Below are 18,423 nucleotides of genomic sequence, written 5' to 3' on the forward strand. Positions count from 1 at the left end.
AGCGAGGTACGTTCCTTTGGCCATGGGGATACTTGCAAGGTGAGTGTGGACAGTCCTAGGTGCCTCGGGAATCCCATCCCGTGACTCAGGATGCATTTGCTCAGGTCTGACAGCTGCCAGGTTGCCTCTTGTGTCAGCTGCTGAAATGATGCACCGTGTTCCAGCTAGTGGAACACCCTGGGGAAGTCATCTCTGCTTTCCACAGGCCTGATACCCCAACTCACAGTGGATGGGCAACTCCTTAGGGTATTGCAACATCTGTGTCAGAATGCTCTAAGTACTTGGCTCAGGAATTGGGTGGAAGGCTCATCTCCACGAAGCTGTGGCCTCTGGCTGGCTGCCAGCTGATGCAGCATAGCATTGCCAGTCTACGGCAAGATGACCTCCACTACGCTCTGTGGGTTGTGGGTACTTGGCCCCATTCCTATCAATAACTGCACCCAGGCCCCTGCAAGGGGTTGGAGGGTGGAGGTGGTCGCTGTGCAGGGATGGGGAAGGTGAGACCAGGCAAGGCAAAAGGTAGCCAAGAACTCGTCCGAGGGAATGGTAAGAACTGTGTGTGAGTAGAGAGACTCCAAGCCCTTGCACAAGCTCCACTGTCCCACTGACTTCATTTACAAAACTTCAAAGACAATATTATTAAGAATTTCAAGATGGCGACTGCAGAACATTAAACCACACACGTGGGGACCTTCTGTTGTGGGGCTTTGTGCAACTGTACTGGTCAGATAACCACGAAGGCAGCCCTTCCCAGGAATGTTTTGAGGGAGTTAGTATTTGACCTTGAAGGGGGTAGGTGTAAACAGACAACATGGCTTTAAAATGAGAGAATAACTATTTTTATTGTTCCTTCCCATGATTCATACATAAAATTTTTAAAATGCTTATTTTGTTTTCTTTAAGAAAGAAAATATTTTTTAAGAAAGAAAATAAAATATTTTCTTTAATATTGCACTCATGAATACAAGAAAAAATCCTATGAGAAATACAACCTTCCCCATTCAACCATATTCAAGCCTCTTGGTTAATAACAATAATGGTACTATTTGCTGAAATAGCCTGTATGCCAGACATCGTGCTCGGCACTTAATTCATATATAAATGTACTTTATGTGAATCATCTAATCCCTGTAACATGGTAAAGATACAATTTTTTAGCCCCAATTTAGAGATAAGGAACCTGAAGTAAGGAAGATAACTTGTGTAAAACCAGGAAATGAAAAGAATGTGCTGCCATGATCAGCCTTTATTATAATAATGTAGAGTCATTTAATATTGGGAAGTCTATAAAAAAGATATATCACATCTGGAGGTCAAATTGAAAAAATGGTATAACCATGTCAGTGGAAGCTGAAAAGGCATTTGAGATGATTCAACACTCATTTCTTTTTCCAAACTTCCAAATGCAGGAAACAAAGGAATCTCTCTTAACAAGATAAAGTATTTATCTCAAATCAACAGCAAAATAGTAAGATTAATTTGAAACATTAGAGATAATCCTATTACAACAGAAAACCAAAATATTCCTGCTATTGGTGTTAATATTTCACATTGTTCTGGAAGCTATGATTAATGCAATAATACAGGTAATAGAAATAAGAGCAATAATGTAGGGATGTCAAGGGCACATTTACCATCATTTGCATGTAATATAATTGTCCACCAGAAAACTCAAGAAAATCAATTGAAAAAATATTAGAACTACTAAAAGTTCAGTTAAGTGGCTGAATATACCAACTGCTCTTCTATATACCAATGGTAATCAGATAGAAAATCTAATGGGAAAAATTCTGATTCTTAAAAGCAACGAAATATATGTAGGATCTAGAAAACACCCTATGAAAAGTAGTATGACCTCAATAATGACAGCCATAAGTCTTGAGAATAACTGGAATAATTGTTCCTGGATAGGATGAAAATATCACAAAGGTAATAATGATGGTTAATTTTTGTGTCATCTTGACTGGACCATGGAGTACCCAGATATTTGGTCAAGCATTACTCTGGGTGTTTTTGTGAAGGTGTTTTGGATGAGATTAACATTTAAATCAGCAGACTGAGTAAAGCAGATTGCCCTCTCTAATGTGGGTGGGCCTCATCCAATCAGTTGAAGGCCTGAATAGAACAATAAGGCTGATTCTCCCCTAAGTAAAAAACAAAACAACAAAAAAAAAAACACAAAAAAAAACCCACAAAAATAAATGTTCCTCCTGCCTGACTGCCTTTGAACTGAAACGTCAGTTCTTCCCAGTGTTGAGCCTGCCAGCCTTCAGACTGGAAGTACACCATTGGTTCTCCTGAGTCTCCAGCTTGCTGACTCCCCCTGCAGATCCTGGGACTTGTCAGCCTCCATAATCTCGTGAGCCAATTCCTGATAAATAATCTCTTTCTATGTGTGCATCCTATTGATTTTGTTTCTGTGGAGAGCCCTAACATGTGTCACTTCTTTCCAAATTAATTCATACTTTTAAAGTGGTTGCAATAAAAACCCTATTTGGAGGAGCTATGATAAAACAATTCTAGAGTTCATCAGGAAGGATAAACAAGAAGAGTTAAGAAAAAGTCTAAAAACAAGAGGAATTTAAGTGTGACTATTGAGGGGGGAGACAGACTATAATGAAATATGAACACATATTATAAAGCTAAAATAATTAAAATAATGTGGTTACAAGAATAGCCAGAAAATCCAAGGGAAGAGAATAATATCTTTAAAACAAATTAAAGTTTGTAAAATATTTAAAATACAATTTGCATTATATTAGGTAGCAAAAAGGAAGAATTATATTGTAAACAGTGCTGGATAAATTGGTTAGAAATGTGCAGGGAAATTTAGAGTTAGGCCCTCATTTTTCTTTTCTTTTTTTTTTTACCATGTAACAAAATTAATCTTAGGTGAGTTTTTTTTTATTTAAATGCAAAGAAAATATAAACTATAAAAATATATGATAGACTATCCAATTGAGAGAATAATTTCTAAGTGTAAAAACAATGGAGAAAATGGCAAATAAAAAATCATTTAAATACATTAAAATTAAAACCGTTGATATATAGATATATACATGTCCTATATAACTCAAACAATACATTGAAAGAATATTTGTAATTTATATGACAGTCAAATGATCCATATATTTAATATACAAAGAGACTGGATGAATAGATTTTAAAAAGCTAAAGACCTTATTACATGGGAAAAAGAATAGGAACAATCTACAAATGATGCATTGTTGCCCTTACTCTAGAGTAGCTTTATTAAGGCATGTCCTTAATTTAATTCTGGGACTGTTTAGGGAGGCCTTACACTCTGGCTGATCCCAATTCCGAATCTCCCAGCACTGTGTCACCTTCACTAGCTGTTTCCTGCCAGACCTCCTGAAGCCTCACCCGGCTCATGTGCAGTTTAGTATTTAGCCAAAGACTTCAGAGTATTCTTATGCAGATTTCTGGTGCCCCTTTTCTGCATAGCTCTGTCTTCTCTGGTACTCTGTCCACAGATTCCAGCCACTTGAGCTATGCTTAACTCTTCTCTCATTTCTTCCGTCTCATGGAACTTTTTTTTTCTCCCCCGTTTGGGCTTCCCTTCCCTCTGCTGCAGTCTGCAAAGTGCTGCCAGGCAGAAAGCCAGACTGAATGTAGAGGTCACATCAATTTCCTTTCTCTCAAGAATCAAAGCCCTGAAGTGTTTGTTGTATAATGTAGTTGTTTATGATAAAGGATGAGTCAGTTACTCAGACATGGCTGTGTCCCAAACTCTCCATTGAGGTTTTGATTTTAGCAATTACATTTTTTTTTTCTAGAAATTCTGTCTGGTAAGTCTCTATAATTTTTTTGAATTTTTCTGGTTTAGTCTCTATAATTTTTTTGAAGTTCATTTTTGTAATTTCATAGTTCATTTCATATGCATTCTGTATTCAGTTCCAACATCTTCATTCTTTGGGGTCTAAATTTATTGTCTCTGTTAACTCTCACTGATAGTGGCTGGCCTTAACGGGATTTGGTAGTCTTTATATAATAGGTTATGCTTGATTGTTACCTGAGTCTTGTGGGGTGATTTCTTCTGCTTCAGCCAGTCCTGTGTGTGTGTGTGTGTGTGTGTGTGTGTGCACACTTGTCCTAGGACCCTTCAGGATCTCCTTGAAGATTTTAGCTCAGAGGGGAGGGTCTTGGATTCAATGTGCTAACATTTGTAACAGTAGAGAACTCTGGCCTCAGCCATCCTGCCCCTCCACATCCTGCAGGCTCCCTCTTGTTCTAATTTCAAGGACCTTTGAACTCTGGTGCTCTGGCCTGAGATCCTCACCTATGTTCCTTGTTATTTCCTGCAAGACCAATTCAGGTTCCCAGCTACCTAGTCTTCACCCCTGGCTACTTGGGGCTCAGCTCTTGGGTATTTTAAACTTTATTTTACACTTTCTTCTTTCATTTTGATGGGAGAAATCCCTGGAGATTAGAAATGTTCCAATGTATGTTATATTTGGGGGTCTAGCTATTGTGGAGAAGTTAACCTCTGAGCTTTCAAAACCTCAAGTATCAAGGAGTGAAAGCACACGTATTAATTGCATAATCAGAAAAATAACAAAAAAGGCAACAAATATCTGTATCTGAATTACTGATGCACATATTTATGTGGTCATTAATCACTATGAGAAGCTGAATTATTAGTATAATCTATTTAGCATTTTCATGTTGCTTAATTTATTTCTCAAGTCCAAATACTGCACTAGCTAAAGGATACTTTCCATAGACTTAATCTGTATAAATTTTAGAAAAATATTTAAGCTGACAAATGAAAGCTAACAATTGGTTATGCCTTAATAGGCTGAACACCAAGCAAATCCTAGTCTTTTATTTGTTCATTTTGCAATAAGTCTTGACATCATCTTCTCCTCTTTCTTAAATTTGCTTATTTAGCAGGGCACAATGCAGTTTTGATGTGCAATCTGGTTTCAAAAGACTCTTTGAGACAGCTAATCTTCTGTACACTCACTGTAATTAAATATTACAGCACAACGGGTATATAAGATATGCACTTTCTTGAGAACCTCTTAGCACTGAAGAGCAATGACATAAAAAAGTATAGATTTTCAGAGTGTTTTGCAGATTTTTCAGCTTGAACTTTTAACTCTTATAGCACCTAGAGCTTTCAGAAAGCAAAGTATTATATACCATAGACTGGAAATGTCTTTATTAATTGTCTTTCATTCTGTCCTAAACTCTCGTTTCACTTCAGTTTAAAATCTGCTAGTAGACTTACCTTCACACTTGCTTCATCCTAGAAAATACCATATGCAACAGGAAATGTCGTAGTGAATTAGACTAATAGTCACGCTCAGTTCTTTGTGTCTTACAGTAAATGCCACCAAAATATGTTTTGTAAGAAAGTATGACTGCTATCTTTGACTGTTAAATCTAGTGATTTCCACTGATGTCCCTTTATCAATTAATCCCCTTCCCATCCTTATCAGCCAAACTAAATCATGTGATAGTTCCATAAATTCACAATCACAATTATACTTTTATTTTTCTTAAAATCATCTCTATCTTCTTCAAGAAGATGCGAGCTAACTCTGGATTTGGTGAGTAAGTCCACCCAACTCATGACCTTCAAGATTTATTCCCGCTTTTTCCAGACTGAGATCCTAAGTTTAAAAAACGTGCTTTTCTTAAAAAAGTAAACAAAGACATGGCATAAACAGTCAAACAGTTCAATAATAGCTCATTAAATATATCAGCTTATAGCCCCCTTCATTAAATATACCTGTGGCCCCATCTTCAAAGGGCATTCTGAACAAAATAGCAGCTAGGCTTTGAATTACCAGGCAGGAGAAATCTGACCAAAGAGAAAAGACCTATCAATACCGAAAGTCAAGATCTCTCCTGTGAAATGGCCCAGCCAGAACAGGAATGAGTGAAACCTATCAGTCAAAAGCTCATTCCATGCACACGGAGCTTCCACTTTTTTAAAGATATAAACATACAGCGAAAGATTACCAGACAGTTGAGGAAAGCCTCAACTAATGTGAGACACTCAAAATACATATAGAGGAAAGGAATGAGGCAATGAAGGGAGCAGAAGAAAACTTTAAAGAAACTAAAGTTAATAATCAGAGAGAGAATAAAAGCTGCTGAATACATGAAACAAAAACAGGAGACAATAAGAAAATAAAAATCAGAGAAAAATTAAAAAAAGAAACGTATGATGGAATAAATAAACTGGAGAATGGATAGAAGGTAAGAAAGTCCTCAACAAATTCATAAAAATCTTTAAGAAAGGTACAATAAAAAGACAAAGAGATGAACACTAAGAAAGAAGAAAAGGAAAATTCCAGGATGAGTATAGAAGACTCGGCATCTAAATGCAGGTATCCTCCACTTCTTGAGTTTGCATTTTGCTACTTCACTTTTACCAAAGACCTATATTAGTACCATCACAGCTTTTGTCAAGAAAGCAAAAATCCTCTTTGGATTTCTTTTGGTAACTGAAAACTGGTACTAATATAGGTTTTCATAAAAGCGAAGTGAAGTAATGTGAACTTTTGGAAAGCAGGGTGAGAAGGGGGGTACTCTTAGCAAAGCGGGAGAATCCTGTAATAGAAATTCCAGAAAAATGGGACTGAGAATTCAAAAGGGAAGGAAGTTCTCAAAGAAATAATTACTTTTTTTTTCTAGAACTAAATGCTGTAAGTTTTTAGATTAAAAGGACTATTGAGTGCTTAGCAAAATCAATGAGTAAAAGATCTTTACCAAGTTATATTAATGTGAAATTTTAGAACAGTGGGGACAAAAGAAGATTCTACTAAATTCCAGAAGGAGAAAAAAAAAAAAAACAGGTCAAGAATCAGACAACTGATTTCCTGAGAACAACATTAAAAGTTGGAAAACAGTGGGGCAATGCTTTCCAAATTCTGAAGGAAAAGGCATCATTTTAGGTTTGTACCCCTGGACAAATTGTTGCCCAAGCATGAGGGTAGAATCAAGGCAATTTTAGGCATACAAGATCAACATTTATTTACCACGTAGCCTTTCTCAGGAAATATGGAGGATTGTGCTCCACATCAAGAATGGAAAAGATAAGAAAGGGGAAGACCTGGGAGATGGAGAGGGTAAAATAGAATGTTTGAGAGATGGAGAAGGGAGATCGATCCTGTGACAGCTCTGCACCAGGACTAGGAACCACCACTTTAGGTGGGAAAGTCAGATGGAGAGCTCCAGGAGGCATGTCCAAAATTACAATAGAAATTGACACATTACTTGATGTGTTAGAATGTATTAACAATATATGTTTAGTTCGGGAGATGAGTCTGGGGATGAATTAATGATAGGTAAATGAGTAGTACACAAAAATTAAGCTAACTGAAAGGGAGAAACTTGTTAATCTAGGGAAAGTAAGAAGATGTATAAGGAAGGAAACAATGATGTGATAATTGATTTAACAAATTATGTTCTAACTATACTGAAAGGATGGGAAAGTGTGTGTGTGTGTGTGTGTGTGTGTGTGCGTGTGTGTCTTGGAGGAGGGTTTGTGTAATAGAGTCAAATCCTCATCTTCTATTATAAGAAGTCAACAGTTAATAATCTAAAAATTAAATTAATCAAGAAATATTGGTATACGCATGTTTTCTTGAAATATGAGAGCAGATACCAAAAGAAAGTGCTAAGAGATTTGAAAGGGATTGTCTCTGAGGAGCAGAAATGAGGGAAGAAGGATGCTGTATTTTATTTAAACCCTCTAGAGTTCTTTGATTTTTAACAAGTTGTACACATATAACTTTGATAAAGATATATTAAAATATAATTCTATGCAGTGAAAGTGTGTTTGGAACACGATCAGTAGCGTATTTTGCTGTGTTCTCATAAAAATATCTTGTAGATCATCTCAGATCTGCATGATAAATGGACTTCATTCTTTTTCATAGTTACATACTGTTTCATTGATGACATAAACTTATAAATATATGGATTAGGGTATTACAATCCCAGAAGTAAAATCCTAGGTCAAAACTTTGACATACTTCTATTTCCCTCCAAAGACGTTACACCCAAATTTACAGCCTCCCCAGCAATTGACTCATACATTTACCAATACCATATACTACAGAACCATTCTATCTTTTCAATCTGGTATGTGAAAGGACGTATTGACAGTATTATCATCAAGAATTTAACTTACATTTCTTTAAATTTATTTTTTTAAAACTGTCTACTCAATCCCATCTTAAAAATGTCTTCATTCAGATTCTTTCTCCATTCTCTTCTTATTTTCTCTATTCTATTTCTAAAAAAAACCACTGTCTTTCTCTTCCTTTACAATACTGCACAAAATTTATCTTTTTCAGAAAACTTCTATAATAATGCTTTTACTTCCTCTGAGCATCGTGTATTTATATGAATACAGTCACAATTATAAATACGAGTATATTCCTTAGTTTAAGATGTGTGCCAAAAATACTGATTGTGATGTATAAAGAGAATTATAAATATATAAAGATGTAAAGAGAATTACATCTTGGCATTGATTTTCATCTTGTGATATTTCACAGAATTTAAAATGTGATTGATTGCAAAATGTACCATTATTTCATGAGCTACTAAGTAAAAATACTGCCAATTAAAAGAAAAAAAACCATAATGCTTTTTTAGCACTTAAAATTTTTATCTTGTTGAATATTATATAATTCATATTTTCACATTCTTTGGAAGTAAAAGTAGCATGTAAAATGTTAATTTATTGTATGGCTATAAAAAGTAGGATAATTACTGAATTTTGAAAACTGGTCAATTTCTAGGAGTTGCCATAGTAAGAGGATGCCTACAAAATACCCAACGTTAGTACAAAAGGGGCTGCTGCAGTGGTGGTTTAATTATCTTAAGCCATTTAAGCAATCAGGTCTGTAAAGCAAAACTGATATTCCATTAAGTCACATGTAAACTTTCTGAAAAGCTTCCCAGTACCAATGACTATAATTGTACCAAGTATGAATTCCTATTATACACTGACAGGCTTTATGGCTGTGATTTATTTACCTACAAAGGTGCTGATGAGATTAATTTCACTGGCATGTATTGTTATGGCATGTATAAAATCAATGGAGGTTTGGTAACCAAAAACGAGTCCCAAAGTTTGGAGGTGACGTTTCAGAAAGACATTAGTCCACAGATATACATAAAAGCAAAGTTTCTTGATACAGAGCAGGTATATTTATTTAAGATAATGTAAGAATGGTAGACAGGTTGCTTTATAATTACATTTTACAAAAAAGAACAATAAACTGGAATTTCAGTTAAATGAATTTCTTAATATGAAATGATTCTGAGAAGTATCACAAGACTTTTATCATGTAGACTGCAAAGAGTATGATACTAAAATTTTATGTATAGCTTTATCTTTCTAAAGAATAGCTTATAGAAGAAAATAAAAGGGAATAATAGCATACATGTATATAGTACATACATTATTATTTTAATACATTCAACATGTTTTCAATTGATGTAAACAACAATCCAGTGCATTATTTTTACTTCTCATTTTATAGAGCATAAAGTTCAAGAGTAATAGTATGTAGGGAATCATTGTAATTTACTACTCTTTTCCATTTTTATTGACCAGAATATTTTATTTATTACCATTTCAATATGCTGCAGTCTTATAAACAGATGACTGTCCATTTATTCTGCTAATAAGGAAAAAAGATTGCACATGTAGTATTCCTTGGGAGAATAGCAGAATTATAAATAATTTTAATGAGCTAATTCAGTTTTTAATGTACATTTATAGGATTGTTCTAATATAACTTACAGTCAAAGATAAAAGTACATTTCATTTTTTTCAAGTATTTTAGATAGCAAATAATATTGAGAACATTCAGTGTATGGTAAAACAGACCTGGGGTATGTTAAATGAGTTGGGAGGCATTTTCATTTAGTCAATCAATTGAATCAACCTTGAAAACAGGTGAAATTAAATTAGTATACTATGTGGGATCCCCAAATTATGAATCCTATATATCAATGTAATAAATAATAATCAGATAAAGAATGTAAAAACGTATAGTTAATGCTAATAAAAACATTTTCTTGGAAATAACACTTTTATAAATAGGCTGATGCACAGCTATCAATTTCACATTTAATAACTTATAAAAACAAAGTCAGTATTTCCTATTTTCATATGCAAAAGCAAGGTAATGGAGTGTGTGCGATTTACATTAAATACTTCTTGGAAAAGAAGATACATGAACACATCTTCCACATACAATACATTGATATGTTAAATTCACTGTTCTACTTTTGTACAGTATCCTTTTATACAGTAACTTTTTTAATTGAACAGACTTAACCATTAAGTACTAGTACATTATTTTCTCCATGTGAAAATCTAATTTTGTTTTCAATAGAAAGTGTTTTTTTCCCTCTTTTAAGACATTATTTTGAAATACTAAATTATATTTAAATTATGATTATCGGCTGTTTGGCATCACTTTTGCATGTGGTCCTTTTGCAAGAAACAAAATATTAACTTCTACTAATGTTTACATCATTCTTCTAAAGCATTTTCTATTAGTCTGTTAGAGTACTCATTTTGATGCTCCAGGCATTTACTAACAATATGAGTAAGGTACAGGTGCTAAGATATTATTGTGACTAGTGTTATTAACATATACCACTTACAATCAGGAGCAGCATCATGTTAAAACAAGGATGACGACTCTGCTTCAACTACCACTATTTTACCATCACTACGGGACAGTTTTTGAGAAAAACAAATCTGCATTTTAAATTTCTTTGTTGTATACATAAAAGAATACCAGACATTCTGTTGACTTTGGTAAATGAACACAGACTTTTAAAAACCTGATTCAAGTGATTCAAACAATGTATGTTAATTATGTACTTTTAAAAGTTAAAAGAATAATGTAAACCATCGTGTTGTATAGTAGCTTAATTCTATTTGTTTTTCAAAACAATTTCAATATAATTAAAAACCAGATAAGTAATAGAGATTTATCAACAATTCTAGGGCCCTAAGATAGATAAATCTTAGGGAATATTAATTTTCTTAAAGTAAGTTCACAGTCTAAAACCAAAGAAAATATGTCGTTCTTCATTTTTAAGTGACCTAGATTCCAGAAGCCATACATTAATTCAAAGTTAGGCAAATTTCTAATAAAATTTTTAAAATATTTAAAATACATTCTTATATAGTCAGTGGAGGTATCTATATACTTCTGAAAGGAATGAAGAAGTGCAGAGTTCAGCAAATCAAGGCAAAAGCTCAAAGTGATAACACATAATTTTTGTAGTTAGTAAGAAGATGCATTTTATCTGTCTTACATTCAAGAATTCAGTTCAAGAAAAAAATTTTAGTGTTTCACCTTCTCCTTCATTTCTACAATTTCTGATCTCAAACCTGCTTCTGTTCTCTGAAATTTTTGCTTCTTGCATTTGTCATGTAGATAATAATCCTTTAATGTTTGCTTTACAAGTACCTAGTCAAAAAAATGTATATATATATAAAACATATACACACAAACACACATACATGCATACATATATGCAATATTTATTTAGGATGAAATACAGAGGTAATGGTATGTCAAATAGTATTATGATAATAATATGAAACAGTAAGGTACATAATAAAAAAACCAACAGAAAACATAAGAATCAAAGACTTAATCATAAAACATTTCCTTTAAAGTTCAGTGTTTTGTTTGGTAACTTGGCTAACCCTTAGTCTTACAAAGGTTTAGAATAAATGTAGTCATTTTTATCTGTGGGTCTATGTACTACTACATAGAATCAAGTGTCAGTGTGACACCACTATATGACGAATTAGTTGGGAACACTATTTATATGGACACATTAGACAGTACGGTCTTACTTTTTAATGCTTAGTTTAAGTTCTTACAGGGTTGTATAAAGTTCTTCAAGAGATTAGGAAGACCTGACTTCTTTTGTTAGCTTAATCACAACTGTTACCACCTTAGATAAATAAATAAGCCTACTTGCTGCTAAACATTTTAGATCAACATTGCCCAAAATGGGTTCCGTAAAACATTAGGCCTCAAAGCTATTTTGGAAAATACTGAATACTGCGCTTTTCTTTATGAGAGACAAATAAATAAATAGAGCCATATTAAGATCTCATAAGTTCTAAGAAACCTAATTTAACATTTTTTATTATGGTATTTTTCAAACTTATTTGACTAAGCAGTTTCGTTTTTTTGTTTTTAGAATAATATGCATTGATATCCCTTGGGACTACTTTGGTAATAATGCTATAGACTGATATAAATGTTTCAACCTTGAGAAAAACAGCAAGAAATATATATTTGCAAACATGTAGAAATGAATAAAACCTTCAAGTAGAGACTTATTTAATTGGAACCCATAATAAACCATAATTTCATAGTCCCAGTTGACTTTCTTTTTAAAAGAAAAGAGAAAAAATAAAACCTTCATTTTGGAGATCAGCAACAAGTTTGAGGCATTTCTTTGGGTTGATACAAATTGAATGGATCTCCTGTATCTTCCTCAACTACAGTGATAGTTAATAAATAAGATGGCTTTCCCATTAGACAGAATGAGGCTCGATCCTAATTTGCGACTTACTATCAAGCTATCTTGAGCAAATTATTCACTAAGCCTCTCTTTTCCCTGCTGTTAAACGGGATTTCTGTCAGTGAGGATTAAATGAGATACCGCATGTGGAAGCACCCCTAATATAGTGCCAGCACTTCAAATAACTGAAAAAATTAGCTGCTATTATTGTAGCAGATGTTTGGAATCACGATCCTAAAAAATAGTAGCAAATACTCCTTAGACATTAATAATCCTAGATTATAAAAATCCAATCTAGAGTCATTATTTTGTATCTGCTCAGGTGCAAAGCTGCAAGTTAAAAAAAAAATTTTCAATCAAGGCACTCCAAGAGAATTTCAGTCGGATGACTATTTATTCCAGTTCATTTTTATGTTATAACTTAATTACAACAAAGTAGTCCTTTGCTATAATGATTAATTCTTAAATTGAATTACTGGTCTAAAATAAAATCATTAAAAGAGTAATTCTTAAATCGAACTAGTGACCGACCTAAAAATTAAAAATAAATTCTATTTCTTAAATGTCATAACAAAAAATAAATAAATAAATTGCGACTCTTCCTTTACTGATACTGAACAAATTTAGACAGCGAAGCTTACATACTTATCTGCTATGAAGTTCCTTCTTCAGACAGGATTTGAAAGTGGTATACTTCTGAATTGTTTTATAACCCTGTGAAACAGAGGATTAAAAATGCAAATGTAAATAAAATGTTATAGGGCCACAGGTATGCAATAAAGAAAGCAAAAATAGAAACACATAACACCCAAGAGAGAAATACAGTGTCAGAGGTTTATAGCATAGTTTATATTTTAATTTTATCTTGTTACTCTAGAATTTTTGAGGAAGAATAAATGATTTTCAATATACGTATGCCCTTTCAGGTATTTGTGCCATCATCCCAAATGTTACCAATTAACCACTAGATGGCAGTTAAGTACACAGTATCTTATTAAGACAGCTTGGCTTTAAAAACGTAATTACAAAAATCTTTAAAAACATTTTCTAACATGAATCTTGATTCGTTTGTATGTGTAATTTTTTCTCTTTTTAAATGTACTATACTTAGGGGTATTCTTACCAAAGAGGGAAGATTGAATACTCCAGCTGTCATTAGCAATTTTTTTTCCTTTTTCCATTTGTGGTACCATCCACAAATGTTAGATGTGTAAACACTTACTGATTCACGTTATATTTCATTCTTTAAAATGTTCTTCTGAGGAAAAAAATCACTGAATTTCTCATAATTACTTTTCAGTGTAAGATGTTAGGAGGAAAAATGGTTCAACATACAAAAAGTTTTTTATTTTATTTTCCATACAAAAAGTACTGAATATGCAGTGACTTAAGTGTCTCAAGCTGCCTTGTGGAAATCAGCATCATATAAAATGAGAAACAGTGATATTTCTTTGTATACTAACAAGTTTGGCACTCAGTGTGCAGACTGAATTAATCGAAAATATTTGGCATTTCCCCCCACAAATTGGGATGAAGACATTAAACTAATGGAGTATAAAAATAAGTTATTAAAATTCAAATTGGTTTTATATTTTTAAAAAGCCTTATATTTTATTACTTCAAATTGTTTTTGAAAGTATGTAGGGCCTTATATTTTTCCTTTTCAAATATAACATTTCATGTTTATATCTGTAAAAATTTATATTATTTCTGAAACTTAGATGGATTTTTTCTTTCAGTTTTTAAAAAGGATAACAATAGGCTTGAAATTTATAGGTTTACCCGGAATCCTCTATGGAGTCTGTCTTTCATAATTCCAATAAATTCTTTGTAACTTAATTGATCATCTTTGTCAACGTCAAAAATCTTGAAGACTGTGTTCACTAAATGTGGTGACAGTTTGAGGCCAGTAGCTACATAGACGGCACGTTTAAATTCATCTAGATAAATGTTACAGAAAAGGAGTAAACCATTAACATTACTTTTATAATATGTATTCATTACTAGCAAGGTTATAAAAGCTTTTTCCTAAACATGGGTCATTACTTATGTAACTTGACTTTCCATTAATCATGCTATCTTCTAGGGAACAAAATATTTTTGTAGTTTTAATTTAAGGGACCAAGGATAACTGTATCTTAGTTTAACAATACATTCATATTCACTGAATGTTTAATGAGCACCTACTATCAAAGACAGATACTTCAGAGGTTATTAAGATGAGCAAGTTCTCAGGAAACCTACAGTTCATATGGGAGATGAGACAAGTGCCCTGTATTACACAGGATCATACAAAAAGTACCAACCAAGAGCTACGAGAATTTCGAAACGAGTGATGCCTTGTCTGTGTACGGAGAAGAGCGAGAGGAGCAGTGACTAGGAAAGGCTGTGACTTTGTATTTGAGCTGAGCTCTGAAGGTAGATGATGTCAGCTTGTAGAGATGAGAGAAATGGCAGATGATACGACATGAATGAACAAAGGCGTGGAGGGAACAGAAAAGTATAAGGCACGTTCTGAAAACAATGAGCCATCTGGACACATAGGAGCTGGAGCTTGTACAGGGACTTGGAGGTGAGGAACCTGTGCATTCTTCAACATGCAGTTGGGGAACTGAAGAGTTTTCCGAAGCAGGTGTGTTGTAGATATATAATCTGTGTTTTGAAAGAATATTCTGTGAGTTGTCTAGGAAACATCAAAGAGGAAGGTGGGTAATGGCAGGAATACCACTGAGGTGGCTACTGCAGTAGTCCTTTTGAGAGGTAATAGTAGTGGCAACAGAAAAGGAAGAGTTATATTCCTAGCACCTCCAAGAGTACACAACTGATTTTTTCCATTTCCCAGTTCCACAAAGTAAAAGAGCAACTTCCATTCTGAACTAAGTTAACAGATATTGAGGGTTTTTTTTTCTTTTTCTTTTTTTCTTGGTTGATTAGGTTTATCATGGTAGTAAACACTGGTCTGGGAAGGCAGGGTTCCTAAAGGTTCTGGTTTTAAAACACTAAAATGGGTTGAGTTGAGAAGATGGCTTATCTGAACACCTAGACGAGACAAAGGGTGAAATATGACACATTTTTGGGTTTCTCTTCCTCAATGAATGAATGAAGCAAGGAGGAAGTCAATCTCTATGTTTTTGGGAAAGATATAATTACTTAGATGCTGCAGATTGGCTTCTCTTAGAACTTGGCAATAAAATAATGACTGTCCTCTGAGATTATGTTTGGGAAATAACATCTAATAGATTATGACAGACACAGGTCAAATCACCTTAGAGACATGAACAGAAAATCCTCATATGTCAAGAATACTTAAAAAGGATATCACCATGAGGGAAGAAGGCATAGCAGTCATAGCCACGGAATCCTAGAAAAAGGACTTGACTTGTTAGTCTACCTACAGGGAAAGAAGGAGCTAGTCCTGAGGTCAACAGCATTCTGAGTTCTATAACAATTATACTGTTCTGTAAATTAAGCAAAATCGGCATTCAATTTTATTTATCGTTCCTAAAACTCAGTTAATTTAAGTCTATGGCTAAGAGGTGATTCTGTTGACACAATTCAGGTTGCTGAGCCAGCAACTGATTGTGGGTAAAATCAGTAATATAAATATCATTCTATGATGTTTGAGGCATGACTAGCTGGTTCTTCTATAGGTAGACACACAGCCCTCAATGTTACCAAGAGGTTTCCTCCTCTTTGAACCTTTACAAACATCATTAGCTTTTCCCCATAATATGAAACGGGGATAATGAGTTTAATACAAAAATTTAGTATATTTCCCTAAACTTCCCTTAGGGAAAGCAGATTTCCCATTGAATTACATAACAAACTTTCAAGCCAGATGATGGCTAATATGCTATATCTAATTTGCTGTCAAAGTCCCTAGAAACAATGTAGAATTATTTTTTGCTTTTAAGTTTTAAAAGATGATTACTTACCTTGCCCTATAGAACGACTTGCAAAGTTATACATATTCAAGGCTATTGCAAAGTCTTCTAGGTTGTTCAAAAACTGGAAAAATGACCTGAATTCATCAAATGTGATGCCCTATATTGGGAGAATATATGTAAATATATTTAGTAGTGCCAAACTTATTAAAATAAGTATTTCTACTTACTAGAAGTAAATAGATTAAGCATGTGTAATATGTCTTGTAAGTAAACATTTCAGGGGTACATTCTGAAACCTTCTTTCTCCAAATGGAGTGTAAAATTCACTCTCATTTTTTTCCACTGGGCAGTGTTGCTACCATTACAATGACAAGTGAAAATATTTTTAAAACACTATTATATCAGCACAAAGTTTTTTAAAAAACATGCTAAAATAAAAATGGATAAATAAGCTGCAATTTTGTACTCTGTATTTCAGGCCGGAGTTTTTTAAACCTTGAAAGTAAATACAAGGATGAAGAAAAAAAAAAAAAGGATGAAAAACAAAAACCCACCTAAAAAAATCATTCTCCTGTACATGTACTCCTTAAGTATAATTAAGCATTAGGTCATTAATGTCTTTATAATGACAAAGCTAAATCAAAATGTTGAATAAGGCAACAGTAATGCATTTTCACTTATTTCTGCCATGATAACGTTGCTAGGACAGCAGGAGGAAGTACAATGACGGGGGGTGTCACTGAACTTCCAACACAGGGTCTGGTGTGGAACCACTGGAAAGGACTCTGAAATGTCATTTACATAAACTGCACTTATGATCACTGCTATTATTTCAGTTAAACAGGAAAGTTATTTAAACCAAGCGCAATGTAGCTCCGATAATACAAATTTGGATATGAAAAGTTGCATTTAATTAATGAGTTCTCTTCTGCAAAATAAAAGTGATTGGAAAAAAAAAAGTAAACAGAAAAGAGCAGAGGGCCATATTAAGAGCTTATGCTTAACAAGGCCCTAATGTAGTATTAAAAATGGAAAGGAAATTAACAAGGCAGCACTGGAAAGACAGGGAGAGAACCAAGGGCGTCTATTTTCATAAAAATCAACTATTGATTGATTTATAATCAAAATAATATTAATTATCAATTTATTATCAAAGTAATAATATCCAATTTTGGTATACATTATTTCCACTTCAATTACAACCCTTCTTTACTTGCAAGGAGAATCCTCACTGTCCTTTCTCTTCACATTTTTCTTTCTCTTTGATAGCTATTCCAACCCTAGATTCTGCCTGGGGACACGATCCCACCTGCTATGGTATGTATTCCGGAGAGGACTGTTTGAATCAGTTAGGGAGACCAAGCCAGAAGACAAACCTCTTCTGGTTTGTCTTGAGGTGGAGAGCTTGTTGCCTGGGAAACTGGTCACTGTTCTAGTTCTGTACTAGTTTATGTGACCCATTGCCACAGCAACAGTCTCTGTCTTAGGGTGACAGGTTAATGCTGGTAAAAGTGAAAAATAGGAGGATGAGATATTTTTAAGCAAAGTGTAAACAAAATTGTTATTACTTTTACAAAGCATAAAGTTAAAAAGCAAAGCAAAGAATGACAGGATACAACGTTCACCCTCTGAACCTTTAGATTTTCAAAGCAGGGTTCTCATGTTTAGAAAGAGAAATTAGAAACCATACAATAATTATCTTGTGTAGATTAAACTTTTTTGTGTCTGGAAATATAGAATTATAAGTTGAAAAACAGGACAAGCATATTGATGGACAAGCAATCCATTCTTAACAGCAGTGAGGAAAAGGGTCTGGGGAAGTGGTGGAGAGAGGGGATATAGACATTTCTTCTTTTCACTCTCACCCCCAGATTTACTTCTGTAATGAACCACTGGGACTTGAATAAAATGTGTCCTAATTGTTAGAAGTGGAATGAAAAGAAGTAGGTTACATTTTAACAAAAATAAAATGATA

At 33.8% G+C, this 18,423-nt stretch overlaps 1 protein-coding gene across 2 annotated transcripts in view; it reads right to left on the reverse strand.

The window, feature by feature from the left end:
* Positions 1-9,181: 9,181 nt before the first annotated feature.
* Positions 9,182-18,423, reverse strand: part of MICU3 (mitochondrial calcium uptake family member 3) — an 80,231-nt gene continuing 70,989 nt past the window's right edge. For both annotated transcript variants that reach the window (XM_081047210.1, XM_081047209.1), the window contains 4 exons: positions 16,497-16,605; positions 14,344-14,501; positions 13,207-13,275; positions 9,182-11,486 (listed from right to left, as the gene is read on the reverse strand). In XM_081047210.1, coding sequence (XP_080903336.1) covers positions 13,207-13,275; positions 14,344-14,501; positions 16,497-16,605 — 336 coding nt within the window. In that variant the 3' untranslated portion in view covers positions 9,182-11,486. The remainder of the gene's footprint in view (positions 11,487-13,206; positions 13,276-14,343; positions 14,502-16,496; positions 16,606-18,423) is intronic.

This window comes from Rhinolophus hipposideros (genome assembly GCF_964194185.1).
Source record: "Rhinolophus hipposideros genome assembly, chromosome: 4".
NCBI classification, from domain to species: domain Eukaryota; kingdom Metazoa; phylum Chordata; class Mammalia; order Chiroptera; family Rhinolophidae; genus Rhinolophus; species Rhinolophus hipposideros.